Source organism: Cordyceps javanica, chromosome 1 (genome assembly GCF_051103115.1).
Source record: "Cordyceps javanica chromosome 1, complete sequence".
Classification (NCBI taxonomy): domain Eukaryota; kingdom Fungi; phylum Ascomycota; class Sordariomycetes; order Hypocreales; family Cordycipitaceae; genus Cordyceps; species Cordyceps javanica.
The window spans coordinates 4838419-4856960 of NC_139295.1; the positions used below are offsets into that span (position 1 = coordinate 4838419).

Consider the following 18542-nt stretch of genomic DNA (forward strand, 5'->3'; position numbering starts at 1 on the left):
GCATTTTCTCTTGTTCCCGTTTCCAGCGGCACGCATTGATCGCACCACCACCACCCACCAACCCACTCACTCACACCAACCACCCTCTTCAATTGCCCTCGCTTTACGCTCCTCGACCGCGGCCCGTCCCGTTTGGGTCCGCGGGACCCTGGCTCGGCCTCCGTTTCCTGCCACCTTCCCGAGGGCGCGGCGCGCGGCGCACCCAATCAAGGACCACATCAACCAGCCCATCATTTTATTAACCCCCCCCCTTCTTCTTCTCCTTCTTCACCGACATATTGCTTTTTCATGTACGGAGTATTGCCAGGGCTATTTTAACCCATTACTCTTTTAGCCCAAAATCTACATCCGCTCGGAAGACGGACAAAAAAAGGAAAAAAAAAAAAAAAATAGCCCTGGCGGAGCATCCATCACGTATCTTGTATGGACAGCCCGCCTTTCCGGGCAGGATTCTAGCATCCTTTCTTGTTAGCTTCAACACATGCTGACGCAAACCAAACGAGTAAAGTTTAGTGAAAGAGAGAGAGAGAGAGAGAGAGGAAGAGAAAAGGAAAACAAGTGCATACGCCTTCTTTGCTGCACTATAATGTGCCGTACACCCCCCCTTCCATAACTGTACATGTAATCCGTATGTGAGGTGGGAGACCAAAAGCAATTGCATTGCTCAAGTACACCGAGAATTGCACGTTTGCTTACTGGTTAGTTCGTAGTTGGGCACCATCACCATCACCACTTGCGCTCGCTCTTCCGGTCCGCCAGGCTCCCTGTCTATACCAATCGTACGTGGCAGCACGATCATGGTATGTCGTGTCTTTTTCCCGGCTGCGCCGCAGGACTTTCTTTTCATGTGCCGACGCTGTAAGTACATCCTTGTTTTCCTTTCGTCCCCCCCCCTTGACTTCCGAGCCCGCGCGCCCACGTTCGGCCCGGAGCGCTCCGCTCTTCCTTGTCTAGACAATGTATCTTCTCTCTCCCTCTCCCTTCCCCCCTCTTCCAGCGGTGAGTCGGCCGTCTGCCAGTTTTCCATGACACTGGAAAATGGAGCAGACAATCTCCATGAGGTCCAAACAGCCACATGTACTCCGTACAGAGTACCGAAGAACAACAAGAGAGGGACAAAAATCCCCCTCCCATCTCCGACTCAGAAATGACCAAAGGCTGCCCTTCCAGCTTCATACGGCCCTTCGCCTGAGTCCATCACCTCCATCACCAATCATCTTTCCTACCGCACCTCCACGGCCTAGCTCCAGCTACCACCAACTCTTTTGCTGCCAATCTCACCGTCTAACTCTCTTTTGAGACTCAGATTCGGCCACAACATCTCGCTGCTGCTGCTGCTGCTGCTGCTCCTACTGCTGCTGCTGCTTGCTAGTCTGCGCCACCCAATGTCATATTTCAGTTTGCAATTTATTCTCCCCCCTTACCTTCCCGTTTTTGGTTCCAACCCTCCCTGCCGCTTCTTCTTGACCGCTACAACTGTAAAACACAACCCGCGTTGGGCGTCAATAACCAAAGGAAAGATGGATGCCGTGCATGGGACGGGAGAGTGAAATCGCCCAGAAAGCTACCTCATCATGCGGCTGCTCTGTCATGTCAGGCATGACTTAGCAACACCCCAGCCACAGTGATTGTTAACCCCTCCATCCTTTCCCTTCCCCGTTGCGCACTACAGCAAGTTGCAACATGCCGGCCGTTCCCTCCCCTTCCCAATTGATACCGCAAGTTCAGTACATGCATCCGCCAGATGAAAGAGAACAAAACAGGACAAAAGACAGGCGTGTCACACGACATGTAGCACCAAGTATGCCAAGCGTTGGGTTTACCAGCCCTCCCCAAGACAGATGGCCGGCCAGAGCAGGGCGGGACGGTCGGTCAGGCAGCGTCACACAGTAGTCATATATCCCTGTCGTTCTGCGTCAGAGACACGGAGGGAAAGAGAGAGAGAGGAAAAAAATCGACGTCGTCCTCGCGAGTCAAGCACGCTCCAGCACAAGAAACCATTCTATCGACTACCCCTCTGCACGCTTGTTGGGAAAGCTTATGCCAGGTGACAGACGCGGCTGACTCCAAGCTGATTGATCAAGGTCTAGGCTGTGGTCTTGCAGAGCAAGCACAACGTTAACCACGGTCGTGCTTTTTATTTTTGGCGTGTCTGTGAATAGCCTTGTGTCAGCCACCCCTTTGCTGGCAGTCCGTAATATTCGCCATGTTAACCAGATTCCTGGGATTTTGTCCAGTCCTCAAGCCACACAGAAAGTCGCGCTACCATCACCAAGCTTTCGGACCCGCGCGCTGCAACCTTGCGCAATTCATTGGAAGAAGAGAGCCCGTGGTAAGTCCTTTTGTTCTTCTTCACTGGGACTTGATATGCATGTCTAACAGAGCATGCATGGTGTCGTCAGCGCCCACTGCCGCCCAGCCTTCTTTTCAGACAACACCCTTTCACCCACCCCTGTAGCTCATCTCCGAGATTGACCAAGACAGATTCTACATACCTCGTTACGACCGAAAAGGGCGGGGGAGGAGAAAGTAAACTGCTTGTCCGTCTGAGAAACGAGAAAGGCTCTTTGATTCCGGTGTACTGAGTAATTGCCGTCCTCAACAGTCAGCCAATCTACTCATAGTGTGATTTGGCTTTGATGGAGGGAAGGACCGGGCCCAGCAGGGGGGGGGTGCCGGGGAAGTTCCTCCTAGGGCCCGGCACGACGCCGCGTCAGGTCACTGACAGGCATGTGTACGCCATGGAAAACAGCAGAGAGGATGGGCTAATGTGCAACTGCGCGAGCCCAAGGAAAACCATCGCATTTGAGGTTCCCAGGTGGCTTGCCTCAGCCCTGTTGCTCATCGTACGTGGGCGGAAAAGGGTTTCGAGGCATGACATACGAATGAGAGTCAAAAACGTAGCAGATTGCCCATATTCCGGTCCGCTCGCGATGTAATCATGTTATTAGTCGTCTGTGGAGGAGAGAGACAAGAGCGCCAAAGGGAATCAGGAGGTTTGCGGTTGCATAAGAGCTGGCATTAGCTTCGCATTGTCGTCGCTGATCGGCTCTGGGTTGGGGTCAGAGGAAAAAGTATTCTACGCCGCATTTGCTGTCTTCATGTTTATTTTTCCTTCCCCGCCACCATCTATTGTACTTGGCGAGGTTGACCCAAAACGGGCTGTCTCTTTTTTTTCTTTTGCTCCTCCGCATCGGGCTCTCTTGGGAGAGAGGAAGTGCGCTTGCCAGCGATGCCTGATATGTTCTGGGACGTTGTTACCACTTCGATTCATGATTTGCTTTATTTCCACGCCTGGTACTTACAGCTTGCAGCGTTGCATCGACCATTTCGGTTACTGCTTGGCACGCCTAATCACTGGCAGAACGAGGGTCTTTCCTCATCACCAGTACCACAGCTCCGCTCACCCCCAAGCCACCTTCACCGACACTCGGCGGAAAATAAACATCACAACATCGTACCAGTAGGATTTACGACGTCTGTGCAACACGTATGCCAAATTCGAGACGAACCTCGCGTGTACCAGGAATAGACAGGGCTCATCAAGTGCTCGAATTTCTCATACCTTTTGTATTCCCCGTTTGTGAAAATGATGGAAAGCCAGAAATACATTTTAAATTCATCCCTTGTAAGCTTCCATGGCGTCGTTCCAGAAGCGCGAATGAGCTTTTTTTTCACATTCACATTCTTCTTTCACATTGCTTGCCCATGGGGAAGGGATAAGACCCGAGACATGCATGTGGGCGGGGAGAAGCACAAAGAGGGCATCAGTTCGACGCCCGCAACCTGGAGAACTGACTGGGTTTGCCTGTTGAGTACGCTTGACCGTCAGATTTTTGTTTGGCACAAAAAGCTGTTGGCGAATGTAACATGACTTCCAGATTCGGCGGATCATCCGGTAGCGATATCGGAACACAGACCGAGTTTCTTGAGCAGAGACAGAGCGACAGGGTATAATCCCTGGTCAAAACAAGTCCACAACGAGAAATAGGTGTCACGGAGTTATTGACGCACCGAAAATACGGAGTAGAGAGAAACCCATGATCTACCTGTACCGCCTCAACATCCAATTACAGAGGCCCTGCCGCTGTTGTGTGAGCGTTCTGTAAGAAGTAGCCTCATTGAGAGCTAATTGCCTCCCTCGCCAGCAGCCGTGTCACCTTCGCTCCGTTTTTTGTTCTGGCTGGCGAAAATTTCGTCAAGCAAGCAGCCGATGACCACCAGCGTCAGGAGAATCTTATTGTTGACGTCCGAGCGTCCCACTTGAGCTCACAGAGAGTCAATCCTTTCTCAAGGTTAAATATATCCTACTTGTGAATGTTTCACAAAGGAACGACGGGCGCGCTGTCATGCCAAGCGTCCATGGACCCGCTCGTCAACGGCGAGGTGCAACACATTCAATGATCGACCAGACCAGACCATTGACACCGGCACGGATGCGAGTAATGGCGTTTTTGCGTATATCAGGATCGCAAGCTGTAAAAAAGGTCTTCGGTATGAATATTTGTTGCCGATTCCCCGTCTAGAACTGCATGTGGTTGCCTGTATGTCGGATGCACGGATGAAGCTGGCCGTGGTGGCTCGTTGAAATTTACCCGTCACGGTGGTGTACGTGTGCGTCGAAGCGGTTGTAGCTTGGGCTCCGGGTACAATTTCGATAGATCAGACATATTTTTAGGCTCACCATTTATCGGAAACGTGTATAATAGATGTCAAGCATCGTCGGCCTGAGCCCGGAAGACACGGCACTTATGCTCCCGACGGTTGAGCATGGTGATCGGCACAGACCTGGGAGCACCGTGGCTCTTTACACTCGCGATGAGCGGGGCATTTTCTGAGTGCCACATCTTGCTTACAACACACTGGTTTTAAATCGTGTGGCTCGTGAATACTGTCTCAAAGTATCAAACCATTCTTCGCAGGGCAAACGGCCTCCCCAGCGTCACAGGAGGAATCAAATATGCTTCTTTCACCGGCTGTGGCACATTCTGCAAGTGCTGAATCATGGCGGACGGCCGGAGATGCGACAGTGCCTTCCAATACGGAATGTAGGCAAATCATTGTGTGTCCTGTCCCTTTGGAGTCACGCAGCACATCCGACGCAGCGGAAGGCGTCTTCCGATGGTAGGTGTGGCCCACGTAGCATTTCCTGCAGCCATACCTGTTAGCGATACGGTGTACATGACAGCGAGGCAGTGTTTCCGGTACCAATAGAAAAGCACGTAAGTGAAATCCTAGATCCTGCCCTTTTCTGGTTATGCGCAAGAGGCTCTGCTTCCAACAGTTGCGCCACTTCAAGCGTCACGACCAGCTACTGATCAACCGTGCCGGGGAACTGACAGCATTGATGAATTGAGAGTCCCCTGATTACTCAGTATACCAATCAAGATGATAAGTAATCAAGGGGCCTGAACAGGAAATATGTTTCGTACAGGGACCCTGTGATGCTCTCCGTATGTTGTGTAACACAGGCTTCGCACACTGGGTTTCGCCGCAGAGGTTTGCGGGTGCGTTAGATGATAATCACAAAAGCTTCAAATTTAAATAGAGCTGGGTATTGCGTATGTTTCTTGCGGAGATGATATCTGAAGCGGGCTTGAAAATTAATACCGCTGTTCGGTCAGCCGGTACGGCTCTGTCCTGCCAACATGTGGCGTTTCTGTGATATCGCGTAACTTGGCATCAACAGCACACATCGAGAAAATGAAGGCCGTCACTTATTGCGGTCAACAACGCTAGCTATTGTTAGTTAATCGAAGCTTGTATTGCCAGGCTTGTATTGCCATACATTGCCAATGAGCGGCAAGCTTTGTCTTTGGCGTCGGGTTCCAGCCAAATCACCTGCTTCTTCAGGCTTCAGCGGATATACTAAGGCTTGCTTCGTTTCCACCTCAGGACAATTGTGGCTTCGGTTCTCTCCCTGTTTGTCATTGCTGGGGATTGGCCTGTGTGTCCATGCTGTGGGAAATCGTGCATATCCGGGCCCGCTAATCGGTCATGGTTGCTGGTCTAGAACGTCAATTAATGTGGAAACTTGTGCTGGATTCCCTGCTGTATTTTATGTTTGGCGTCGACCACTGACACTTTGGTAACTGGAACAGTCTCATCGATCGATGAGACGCAGCGCACACATTGGCAACTTGTGTGAAGATTGAGTGTATGGGCATGCTAACAAGGCGGCCCATCACTTTGCCAATACTGCAAGCTCATGCTAGACTGCCAATAGCGCTCAGTATCGGCAAAGTGATGGATGGGCCTTGTGGTCGGCTAGTACGAGCAGCAGCTATCCGAACGCTGGGGCGTCCCGTTCCCCTTGGTGCTCTATTGAATGGCGGTTGTTAGCTTCATGGGAATCGAAGACCGGAATGGCAAATGCTACTGAGCTTGCTGGATGGTCACAGGGTAGCAAGCCTACCTCGGACCAGAGCGGAAAGATGCCACATTATGAAGGAGTTTGGTCCAAGTGTGTACCTTCGTCTGAGGGCTGGTAATGGCGAAAAATTGTAGCTTGCGAAAAGCAGTATATTCGACGTCGCCATTCACAACTCGGTGGGAGACTTCAATGCTTGTGTCGATTAAGAGGCAGGCGCCAGTTTCGGCCGGCTGGTGATTGAGTGTCTATCGAAGTATCGTCATAACTGACAAAAGATCAGGGCTAGTTGTTATTGGCCCAAGGTACAACCAGTCGGCCACTTTGGCGCACCTTTGGCGCAGTGATCTTTGCAAGCTGGTGCCCGGAAGCGTCATAGCCTCCCGCGCGAGAGGGCAGCAGACCAGGGTCGCTGATGCTATGAAGCAAAGCACTGGAGAATGGATCTGCCGCTAGAGCGGGACAGTACGGTACTGAGGAACACCGGGCGCAGGGCTAGCAGTTTGGCAGCATACCTGCCACTTTCAAAATCAATGCAGAGATGCCGTGACAGAGGACAAAAGGCGAGTCAATACTCATACAATTATTGCTGAAAGGCGAACGTACGTATGGAATTCGGCCGCGATACAGTCTAAGCCAGGCGATGACGCGCCGATGAACTGCATGAACCGACGCCGGGGATGGTCAGCAGCCCACATGTCACACACGCACTTACACCACCCACCCACATTTTTCAGAAACCGGGGGACCATATGACAGTCCGAAACACGACAGTATCGAGTATTGACTCCCGGACGGCCTTGACAGCCGACCAGGTTGAGAAACTGCACACATGCACCGCAAACTGGCAGCGACGCCTGCGCGGTAGTGTTGCCGTAACCGTGGGTGGTGTGGTGACGGTTGGCTGATGCGAGGTGAATGCGCTACGTATGCAAGCAAGCCCCGACGTGAAGTAACTAATGAATGCGCCGACCGGTGTCGCCTTGGCCGGGTGGCGATGGCCAATATGGTGCAGCAATGCCGCAGCAAAACCTCCCTCACATTGTTCCCTGCCTGCCTCGCCATGGTCCCCACAGTGGTCCAGCCCAGGCGCCTGGCACCTGCATCTATTTCCGTTGTGCATATTGGCCACATAACAATGCGGGTCGGTAGTAGATAGTTAGTGAGTGGCTGTGCGGCTCAACTCGAGGTCTCCAGTCTGGAGCTGGCTGGTCTGGCCTGCGCAGCTGAGAGGCCTCTGCTGGGGTCCAATGACCAGTGTCTTGGATATGGTGATGGCGAGCGTACACTTCTGCGGCAAGCGTTGAGCTGAAACGGACATCTGTAAGGCACCTGAGCAATGGGGCTATGGGTATTATTCATGTCGGGGGTTGCGCTTTGCACTGATCTGACATTGATGTCGATGCCAAACAATCGACCAAGTACTCCGTTCGGACTTGGAGGTGGTGTTGCGCATACCAGACATGGAGGAGCCTAGACTGGACAGAGCGGCCAAGCCGCAAAGTCTGTGGCAACGGCCCGCCGAATACGGACAGCTCCAGTTTCAAGGCTATTTGGTAATGACATGGTGATTTTTCCTCTGGATGATATTTTGCATCGCTGTCATATCAGTTGACGGCCTCGGGTGTTGCGAATGACTGGAGCTGAGCGAGGAAGCGACGACTAGCACTAATGACACGACGGGTCAGAATCAGAGCAGCTGACCTGACCGTGGGCATAGTGAGAGAAGTTTAAAATACTCTTTTGGGGAGCGGTAGTTGGCCATGTCGAACATATCGGCTATTTGCGGAAAGCTTACCTACCTAATTTGCAGCACACGATGATGCACAGTGTCAGTGAAGCATCATGGGCAAACAGGAGCAAGGGCTGCAGGTAGCAACCGTGCACGACAATGAGCGGTTGACGGGACAAGGCATCCTTTTAGCGAGGCTTTGTGCTTGGCAGGGAGATGAGGTGGGGGAGGAGGTTGCGTCGATTGGACGGATGGTGGTTGGGATGTTTGATCCTGTTGGTGGCCTGTCAAACGGTGAGATGGGTGAGGCGGGTTGAGGTGGGCTGGTGAAGTGGGTGATACTAAGTACCTATGATGGGACCAAGGGTAAAAGGTGGACGGTGGTGGTATGTACATACGTGCCTCTCCATCAATGCGCGCTGTACACAGGCAAACAGGTAGCAACGGCTAAGTAAACACCTGGTACCACAGGACTCCCTTGCCTCCTCATCTGGGTAACTATACTTACTTAATGATAAAGAGGAAGCAATCTGAGGTACCTACCAACCTAAGGCATTGGTGAAGGGAGCACGTATTAGTTCATCAAAGGTAGGCAGTCGCGGTTGATTTGCGCAACGAGGCATTGAGAACCACCTCGCCTGTATTATCACCAGGTGACCTAACGTAGGTACTTACCAGAATGCGTACTGGGTAAGTACGTGAGTAAGTCATTTACCTGGGCAGGTAAATGACATTGGCCTGCAAAACCCTCCCTACCTTGGCCTGCTTGGCTACCTACTTATTACTTAACTTACTATCAGTACTTAGTTAGTAGGTACTGAGGTAAGGACTACCACCAGCACGTGAGGGATGCCTCGCACGGGGGTGTCTGGGATTGCGTTTGGGGCCTGGGTGTGTGTGAGAGGTGTGGGCTCCAGAGGTGGGCGGCGTGACCTTAGGCGGGACATGTAAGTACCACTAGGCCGGGTCAGCGGGCAAAGGCTGTCAAGGACGGCAGGGCGTCACCGCAGAGCTCAATCTGGTGCAAGATGTGAGGCAGCAAAACAATTTGCATCATCTGTAGTTACGAGGCAGGCAGGCAGGGAGACAGCCAGACAGGCATTTGGACAAGTAGGCATATCGGTACCTAGCAGTTGTGTGTGACCGTGGCGCGGATGCGGGAGAGGAGAGCATCAGAAGCGGTAGCACCAGCAGCAACAGCAACAATGACAACAGCAAATGGCATACTGCCACGCGAAGAATGCATTTTCATCCTGACTTGCATCACATCAGAGTTCCCTCCTGTCAAGGTTGCTCACGCCGGAAGTGAAAGCCGTTGTTCTACAGAGTATGGTGTCGCTTGAGCACGTCGCTCGGAGGTTGAAGCTAAAGCTTGCGCGCCACGCAACCCCACTCGTGCGGCGGCCGGGGGGCACCAGTAGCCTCGCTCCACCACCACCCTGTGCCACATGTGCCACTCACTTACGAAGTCTGCCACCCCTCCATGTGCCCTTGTGCCGCTTACCATGCACCTGCGGGCGCTGACTAGTACAAGACGGTGCATGCTACTAAAGGCTGCGACTACGGGAGATGCTGCACCCTGAAAAGAGACGAGAAAAGAACATCCGGCAAAAAAAAAAAAAGAAAACAAAAGAAAACAAAAGAGAGAAGGAAAAAAAAAAAAAAGAAAACCGAGAGTATGCCGCCACACCAGGGACCGAGAGGCATGTACCGTTGTTAGTTGAGTATTTCGGGTATATACAAGAAACCCAACGTACCTTGGTCTACGCAACTCGACTTACTCCCAGTACCAAGTAGGAGGGTGCCTAGGTGCCAACCCAAGGCCAAGTACGTATTAAGTAGAGCGGCACACCTAATTAACCAAAGTACATGGAGGGAAAGCTACCTACTGACAGGTACCTTACAATTGCTGTCTTTCAATGTCCATCGACTTGCCATGCAAGGCGACCTGATGGCTGGTGCAACCAGGCGCTCGCTGCAGGCCTTGATATTGCGAATCTGTACCTAATAACACAATACAGAACCCAAGATACTTATCGATTTGATGACCCTAAGTCAACTGCATCACCAGATCGCACCCACCCACTGCTGGCCTACCCAATAAGTACCAGGTAAGTAAGTAAGGCCTTGGAGCAGACATGCACTTACGTACCGACCCAGGTACCCGTCTCCAGGTACTTACTTGGGTAGGTAGCAAGGTAGGTACCCAAGCAACCAAGGTCGGCATCTGTCTGCGCTACTGGCAATCTGCACTAAAGGTACCTGAGAAAGGCCATTGGCACCGCCTGCTCACTGCACCTGCTGCGACACTGCTGCCGTTGCTGCTGTTGTGCTCTGCACCTGCGGCACCTGCTGCACCTATGCACCTACTGCATCTTAAGTCCCTGTTGCGACCTCCCGCTGCCGCCCGGGCCCTTTCTGCCGGCGTTCTGATACCTACTAACCTACCTACTCACCTACCTACATACTAAGGTAGGAACTAAAAAAAATACTAGTTAAATTCACAACTCTTAGTACACTTCTAAGTAGCCACCTACTGACTTTGGTACCACCCACTTACCCAGGCCCTGTCTCGACACTCCCAGTGGCCCAGGCGGGGGGGGGGGGGTTCATTTTTCTGATCGGCCTTCAAAAACAAGTGGCACCAACCCTCAACTTTGCCTCTTCTCCCAACATTCGCTCTGCCTTGTCAGTGCGTCAGCGTTCGTTTTCTTCTTTCTTCCTTCTTATTAAAAAGACCGTTTCTCCTCGTCTCGTCTACGCTACTCATTGACGAGCTCGTTCCTCCTTCCTCACCCTTCGCTCCCACGTTGCTGCTGGTCTCGGACTGACTTGCCTCTCTGTCCCGCCGCACCGCCGTTTTTAATCGTCGCGAAATCCTCAATTCCGCCACCTTGCGACGCTGCTACTCCCCCCCTCCCCCACATTGTGTCTACAATTGCCAAGGGGCATGGCCATGTTCGATTATCAGTGACTATATACACAGCCTTTTGTACGTTGAGTGTACCTTGCCATGGTTGCTTTATTTGCCCTTCGCTATTCGCCTCTCCCGCTGTTTGTGCCGTCGTTTGCTTCATCTGACCCTCGCCTCTGCCCTCGGCCAAGAAGGCGGCCCTTCTTCCTAGTCACCATCCTCACCAGTTCCGCAAGCACTTGCCTAAATCAATTCCCCAAAGCTAACCGCCGACATCTTCTTAGTCCGCCATGGCGGCCGCTGACAATGTATCGGTTCTCCGACTGCGACAATACGACCCGTCTATACCCGCCTCCGGCCTGATCCTCCGCGAGACGCAATATCTGTACTCTTTTACCCTCCTCGTCGCCTTCGTATCATGTGTGGCATGGTACAGTGTTTATAACGCCAAGAAGCAGGAGAAACTTGTCCAATCCCATGTAAAAGGCCCCGGGGGGAAGCCTTTGCCTGTCACCAAGAAGAAGACCAAGGACGATGGCGAGCGAAAGCTCGGCCCTCATTTTGGCCCAGCGGCTAAAAATGTTTTTCGTTACCTTGCTGCCGTCATCTTCCTCTCCTACGTGGCAACCGGCGCCTGCATGTTCGACCATGCCTTTTACCACGACAACCCATACAAATGGTCCAAGGAAGGCCTTTCGTGGGCTGGCGAGTGGACAGTAGTCCATGTCCTTGGCTCCATATTCTTCTACCTCTACATTCTTTTCTCCCTTTTCGACTGGAAAAAGGGACCCAACGTTGTCCACCTCTTGATATGGGTTCTCGGCCTTGCCGGCGAGGTTGTCCTCTTCGCCACCACATTCACCGCCGCCGCCGAATGCCACCTTACTGACCCCACGTCCCAATCGAAAGGGGGGGGTTGCTTTGACCACTGGATAAAACTTGACTTGGTTCTTTACTTCGTCCGCATCATTCACTTGGCTGCCCTCATTGGTATCTTCAGCATCGCCTGGATCGGTAAAGTACGATCAAAGCGCCCAGACAAGTTGGAGGACGGCTTTGCCCATGAACAGACGCCACTTCTTAATGGCAATTCAAGATCCTACGACACCCAAAACGGCGATGCCAATGGTACCGCGCCCAATGGCCGCGAGGCAAACGGGCGCGAACCCTTCTCCCGCCGCGCGCGAGGCCGAACAATGTCCAATGCTGCCAAATACTCCACGCCCAGTTCACGCAAAGACGAAAATGCTGCCTTTTATCGACCACAAAAGCTTCCGCACAAGACTTGGTGGGAGTATATCCGCGGATATTCTCTCTTCTTCCCATACCTGTGGCCCAAGGACTCGGTCATGCTGCAGCTGCAAGTCCTCTTCTGCTTCGTCTTGGTCATCATTCAGCGCATTGTCAACATCATTGTTCCGAACCAGATCGGTGAAGTTGTCAAGCAGCTCAATCATGCAATCAAGGAAGTTCAAGATGGACGACCGCTGACTATGGATCTCTTTCCACTTCGCGCTTCCCTCTTTCTTGGCCTTCTGTGGATTCTTCAGGGTATGCTTGGACCCCTTCGGTCCTTGCTCTGGATACCCGTCTCTCAGTACTCGTATCGCGGCTTGACGACGGCTGCCTTTAACCATGTGCATTCCCTCAGCTTGGATTTCCATCTCTCCAAGCGCACCGGCGAAGTCCTGTCCGCCCTCAACAAAGGTTCTTCCATCAACTCTTTCCTCGAGCAGGTCACTTTCCAAGTCATTCCCATGCTCTTTGATTTGATCTTGTCTATCAGCGTTTTCTATTACAAATTTGGACCTCTTTACGCGCAAATCAACCTGGTTGATACCTGCTGGTACCTTTACATGACAATCAAGATGGCATCGACTCGAGCTGATCAGCGACGCGAAATGACCAACGCTGACAGAGAAGAAGAGGCTGTAAAAAATGACTCTATATCTAGCTACGAGACGGTCAAGTACTTCAATGCCGAAGAGTACGAATCCAACCGTTACAGAGACAAGGTCGGAGCCTATCAAAAGGCCGAAGCCAAGGTCCAGATGGGCATGGTCATGATGAACGTTTGTCAGACGCTCGTCTTCAACCTTGGCAGGATTCTGGCAGCCCTCATCTGCGGCTGGCAGGTCGCGGTTGGAATGCGCGAATCCAGTGATTGGTTTGTCGTCATTTCCTACCTAACCCAGCTTCAGGGTCCTCTCAACTTCTTTGGCACCTTTTACCGTACCGTTCAGCAGTCCATGATCTCGGGTGAGCGTTTACTTGAGCTCTTCAAGATACAGCCCACGGTTGTTGATACTCCTCACGCGAAACCACTTGAAAAGTTCTCTGGGCACATTCGCTGGAATAACGTCAGCTTCTCTTATGACAGGCGCCGTCCGGCGCTGCGCAACATCAGCTTCGAGTGTCAGCCTGGAACGACGACTGCCTTTGTTGGTGAGTCGGGTGGCGGCAAATCGACTCTGTTCCGTCATATGTTCCGATACTACGACTGCGACGAAGGCAGTATTGAGCTTGATGGCAAGGATGTACGGGACCTTACCATCTCGTCCGTTCGACGCCACATTGGCGTTGTGCCTCAAGACACAACCTTGTTCAATGAATCACTCATGTACAATCTGAGATACGCAAATCCAAATGCCACGAACGAAGAAGTGTATGCTGCCTGCAAAGCGGCTAGCATCCACGATCGAATTCTGTCTTTTCCAGATCAGTACGATACCCAGGTTGGAGAACGTGGCCTGCGGCTGAGCGGAGGCGAGAAACAGCGTGTTGCGATTGCTCGCACAATTCTCAAGGATCCTCGTATTATCATGCTTGACGAGGCCACTTCGGCTCTAGACTCCCATACTGAGCAGGAAATCCAGGAAAATGTATGGAACATTGGCCAGGGCCGCACTCTTCTCATCATTGCCCACCGCTTGTCTACCATCACCCACGCCGACCAGATTGTTGTGCTACACGCTGGCACAATCGTCGAAAAGGGCACGCATGCTGAGCTTCTGGCCGCTGGCGGCCGATATGCGTCGATGTGGGAGAAGCAGATCCGCGCCGAACGCGCTCTCGATGCCGCCAGAGAAGCCACGCTACGCGCCACACGTGCTCTCCGCAGAGCTAACATGAGCCACAAAAAGGGATCCGAGACACCTCTAGACGGCTATAACAGTCTAGGCTCCTCAGCTTCCCTCTCTGGCAACAATGCAAGCCGCGGATCCAAGAATAGTAAGGGTGAAGACACAACTGAGGAAATCACCACATCCGGCTCATCCTCGTCGGACGAAGAGCATGGACACGCAGACGAGCACTCGCGGGAACGCAAAATGAACCAGTAATACGTCAGACAGCTTGATTGTGGTTCGAATGATCCCACCCCTCAGGGAGAACGCACGTTTTTCTTTACTGTCATAGAAGGCAACAAGACTCTGGGAAGCGACTAAAGACCAATGCTGCACACCGTAAGGTGGATTTGGCACTTAATATTGTTCCCGTCATTAGGGACAGGCGAGTGTGGTCATTTTCTCGAGCATTATCCCTCCGCCTCTTCCCCCCTTTTGTTTTTATGATTGAGGCGATTCTTTCTTTTCTTTTCTTTTCTTTTCTTTTCTTCTCTCATTTCACTGCACCGAGGCATCATTGACGTTACGAAAAGACGTGTTCTCCTTTCCCAATAGCTGGCAAGATACACCGGTTATCAAATCTGCATATGAGCGGCGTTGACGGAGCGTCTGGTTGTTTTTCCCTCTAATTTTGCATTTGCATTTTATTTTCTCTTTCTCTTCCTTTTACGAGTGATATTTGACACTGCCCATTCTCGACTGATTCTTTTTGCTCTTGTTTTTGATGATAATCCCCCCCCCTTTCCATTGCACTTTTGCATTTTGCCATGTTGCTGAATCTGTTTCCGAGACCAAGCATGAAAGGTCTGTAATTAGCCGGCGTGTGGGAGAGGAAGTTTTTAATCCGAAGGGGAAAAAAAGAAGCCAAGTACATGGGGTAAAGGGAAAAATAAGGTTATGAACACGTGTGATGTTTTATTTTTTTATCTTCATTTTCAGAGCAGCGAGCGCATTATGGCGCAAAAAGAAGAAGGAAAGTCTCTTTTCCGCCTTGTTTTTTTTTCTTCTCGTTGTCATCCCTTCCTCTGGGAAGAAGGAAGCCCGATAAATGGCTTTTTCTTTTTATCTTTTGACGAGTACCGCGGCATAAGTAGAGACGAATACAACTCACGTTGCCCCCTCCCATTTCACCCCCCCCTTCCAATTCAGTGCCCATGGACGAGTACTGAGTACAGACGAGATGTCGGGCGATACCGTTGGACTGATCGACTTGGTCAATAGCTGTAGCGAATGCCGTGGAACCACACGCGCGGCATGTATTAAAAGTATATAAAAAGTGCAGAAGATGGGAAATGCGGCCTCTTGAAGGGACAAGGCCTCTCCAACGAGGATGGTGGATTAACTGACACAAGAATGGTGGTCCACCGCATGCTAAAGGATGTAGTTTGGTGGAAATAGAAAAAAAGACATGGTACAAGTAAAGTTTTTCTTCTCCTTTTCTCTCTAGAGAAAAAAAGAAGAAATGAAACAAAAAACACACATATCCATCCCTATCATCCCATCATGCAAACGTCTCACCCATGCCGATGTCAATACGGCGTCGCCGACAACACACGGGGACGGACCGGCGAGAGGCACGCTCTATCCTTTGGCGCAGACGAAAAGTTGTTGTCGGCCTTTTACCTCTCAATCTTCTCCCAAAATCAATATAAACAAAGCGAGTGTAAGTGATGCGAACCCCTCGCCGACAAACCCCCCGAAGCCCATTCTCCCTCCTTTGTATATGGGTGTATTGTCGCGAGCTTGGTTTTGTTCGAAAGATGTAAACTCCTGTTTCCATGCATAAAGTGACTTTCCCTCTTCTTTTTTGCCCCGCCCCTCCACCCCATTTGCCGCCCAAAAGAAGAGAGAAGCCAACCTGACATTAAAAAAATCTCTATAAAAAGAAGTGTCCCACGTGAAGAGTCACCAGAGTAGCGTGGAAGACTTGACTACTTTTCGTTGCTGGCGTTTACACGTGGAGCCACCACGGGCAATCTTTCTTGTGATGCTGCGTGTCGTGAAGAAACTGTATAAATTAACTTTTTTTAGGGTTCATTTGGGCTTTACCCGGTCTCGTCTTCTTTTGTATGATGGGTCCCGTATTGATGCGCCAATACGAGTGAGCTAGCCCAACGTACCGCATCAACAAAATGAGAACATGACTCGAACTGAAATGTGGGCATTCTGTCTACTCCGACTTGCCATTGGGCTTTTCTCCGTTGATCTTGAGAATGGGTACCGAGGGCTTCTTCTTGTCTGCCATCACAGTCGCGGTTGTCTCGTCGTCTTCCTCGTCGGAGCGGTCGTCCGTGGCGTTGCTGTCGCGGACAAATCGGTAGGCAATGCGCAGGATATAAAAGAGCCAAAATAGGTTGAGGGCCTGGAGGGAGGTGAGCAGGGCGGTGGTGATGTACTGGGAGATCCAGCACTTGTACTGCTGGGTCTCCCAGTTGAGCTCAAAGGGGCCGACGGTGCGGAACTCTGTGAACATGGAGATGATAATCTTGATGTTGATGTAGTGACGGAGGTAGATCCAGACGCAGACAAAGACGAAGAAGTAGGGGCCAATGAGGAAGTGGTCGAGGTAGTTGAGGACCTTGGAGGTGGCGAGGAAAAAGTCGGAAATGTCGTGCGACGTGTAGACGGCGATGCCAATGTAGGTAAAGTGGAAGCGGTAGCTGAGGCCGATGAGGGCGAGGCTGACAACGTGGTGGCCAACGAGCTCGTAGTAGTCCTTGCGGGGCTTCTCGAGGCCGAGGATGAGGACAATGGCCTGCTGGGCCCAGTAGGCGGCCTGGAAGAGGTAGTAGAACTTGACGACGGCCTCGTGGGAGCGGTGCGGGAAGGCCTCGTACATGCCCGTCGTGTTGTAGTACCAGACGGGCGTGCGGCTCATGACATAGAGTCCGGCCGGGCCGAGAAAGGCAAAGTAGACGGCCGTGTAGGCCTGCTCCATGAAGCGTGCCTGCTTGGCCTTGCTGAGCCCGGTGCGGCGCGCCCACGGCCGCAGCAGCTCCTGCATTATGAACTCGCGCGTAAAAGACAGGACGATGATGTAGAATGATACAAAGGCAATGTCCCACTTGCCCTTGCCGTACATGATAGGCTTGGAGGGGTCGTCTTGAGGCAGCGGGTACGACAGGAAGATGAAGTGGTGCAGGACATTGGACTCGGTCGGGTTAACGGCGTAGCCAGCGAGGAAGAGCGCCAGCAACAGGGCGGGCAGCACAAAGGTGCGGCGCACCATCAACTGACGAGCGCGCGAGAGCAGACCGCGCGCGCGGCGGCGCTTCGAGATGCGCTTACCGGCCGGGGAGGCGGCCGACGACGAGGTGGGCGTGACGGGGGAGTAGTCGGCCTGGCGTTGACGGAAGACGACAGCGTTAGCGGAGGGCGGTGGCATGGTTTTTTATTCGGGGCGAGAAATCTGGGACAGTAGCAAAGGGGGAGAAGAAAAAACAGCAAAGCAAAGCGGATCAAAGCAACGAAGATGGGAATTGGAGAGGAGGGGAGAGGAGAGCAGAAGGAGAGTAGAAGAGAGGGTGAGCGTACACGGTGGCCAAAGGAATCCCCGGCATTGAGGCTCGCCTGACTCGAGGCAAAGGCCGGGGCACCCGTATCACCGGCGCGGATCTCGCCGCCCAGGCCAGAGCTCTTGCGTCGGCGACGCGGCGCCTCATCGTCGTCCATGGCAAAGGGATCGAGGGAGGTGTTGAGGAGCGGAAAGGGTTCCTTGTCGCTTGCCGCGTCGCTTGTGGCCATGATGATTGAAGTCGGAGTTGGGGTTCTCTCGTACAGAGCTTCCTCTTTTGTTTTGTCTTTTTGCTGCCCCTCTGCCTTTTTCCTGGGGGAGGGGGGGCTTCTTTTCTTTGTTGATTTTCCAAATCGGGAGGCTTAAAGCTTGGGACGAGTCGAGTTTTCAGATGCAGAAACCAATGACGTCGTGTCGCTGGTAAAGTGTTGATTGGTCGTCGTCTTTTTTTTTCTGGACGGCGCTTGTCTTTGTATTAGGCTGCGAAAGACGCGAAAGACTCTCTTTTGACTGCAGAAAGAAAGTATTTCTTTTTCTTCTTCCAGCGTTCGGGTGGAAACCCCCCGAGGAGAATGCAGGAGAGAAGCGTGTTGTAGAGGAGATTTTTCGGGGGGGAGGGGCGGGTTGTATCCTTGCGCGCACTTTGATTCAACGTCCAATGCCGAGGTTTTGTTTGGCAATCGACAGCCGCCTAGTCGTTAAGGAGAGACCAAGATTTGTTATAAAGGAAAGTGAGACTTTGGGCGTTGAAGAGACAAGGAAAGAGAGAGAGAGAGGAGAAAAAGAGAGCAAAGAATGAACCTCTGGCGCGCTGCCTCCTCGGTTGGTGGGGACCCCTGGTATTGCCTATAGCGGTAAAGCAGCGCAAGTGAGAAAGGAAAAGCGAT

General features: G+C 52.1%; 2 protein-coding genes across 2 annotated transcripts; one reads left to right on the forward strand and one right to left on the reverse strand.

Moving 5' to 3' along the window:
* Window positions 1–11306: 11306 nt before the first annotated feature.
* V2A60_001459 (uncharacterized protein) lies at window positions 11307–14357 on the forward strand (the record flags this gene model as incomplete). Its single annotated transcript, XM_083252820.1, has 1 exon — window positions 11307–14357. One exon carries the CDS (start codon window positions 11307–11309, stop codon window positions 14355–14357), a length of 3051 nt encoding a protein of 1016 aa, XP_083108946.1.
* Window positions 14358–16311: 1954 nt separating this feature from the next.
* On the reverse strand, window positions 16312–17885 carry V2A60_001460 (TLC domain-containing protein; the record flags this gene model as incomplete). Its single annotated transcript, XM_083252821.1, has 2 exons — window positions 16312–17481; window positions 17676–17885. 2 exons carry the CDS (start codon window positions 17883–17885, stop codon window positions 16312–16314), a joined length of 1380 nt encoding a protein of 459 aa, XP_083108947.1.
* Window positions 17886–18542: the final 657 nt, after the last annotated feature.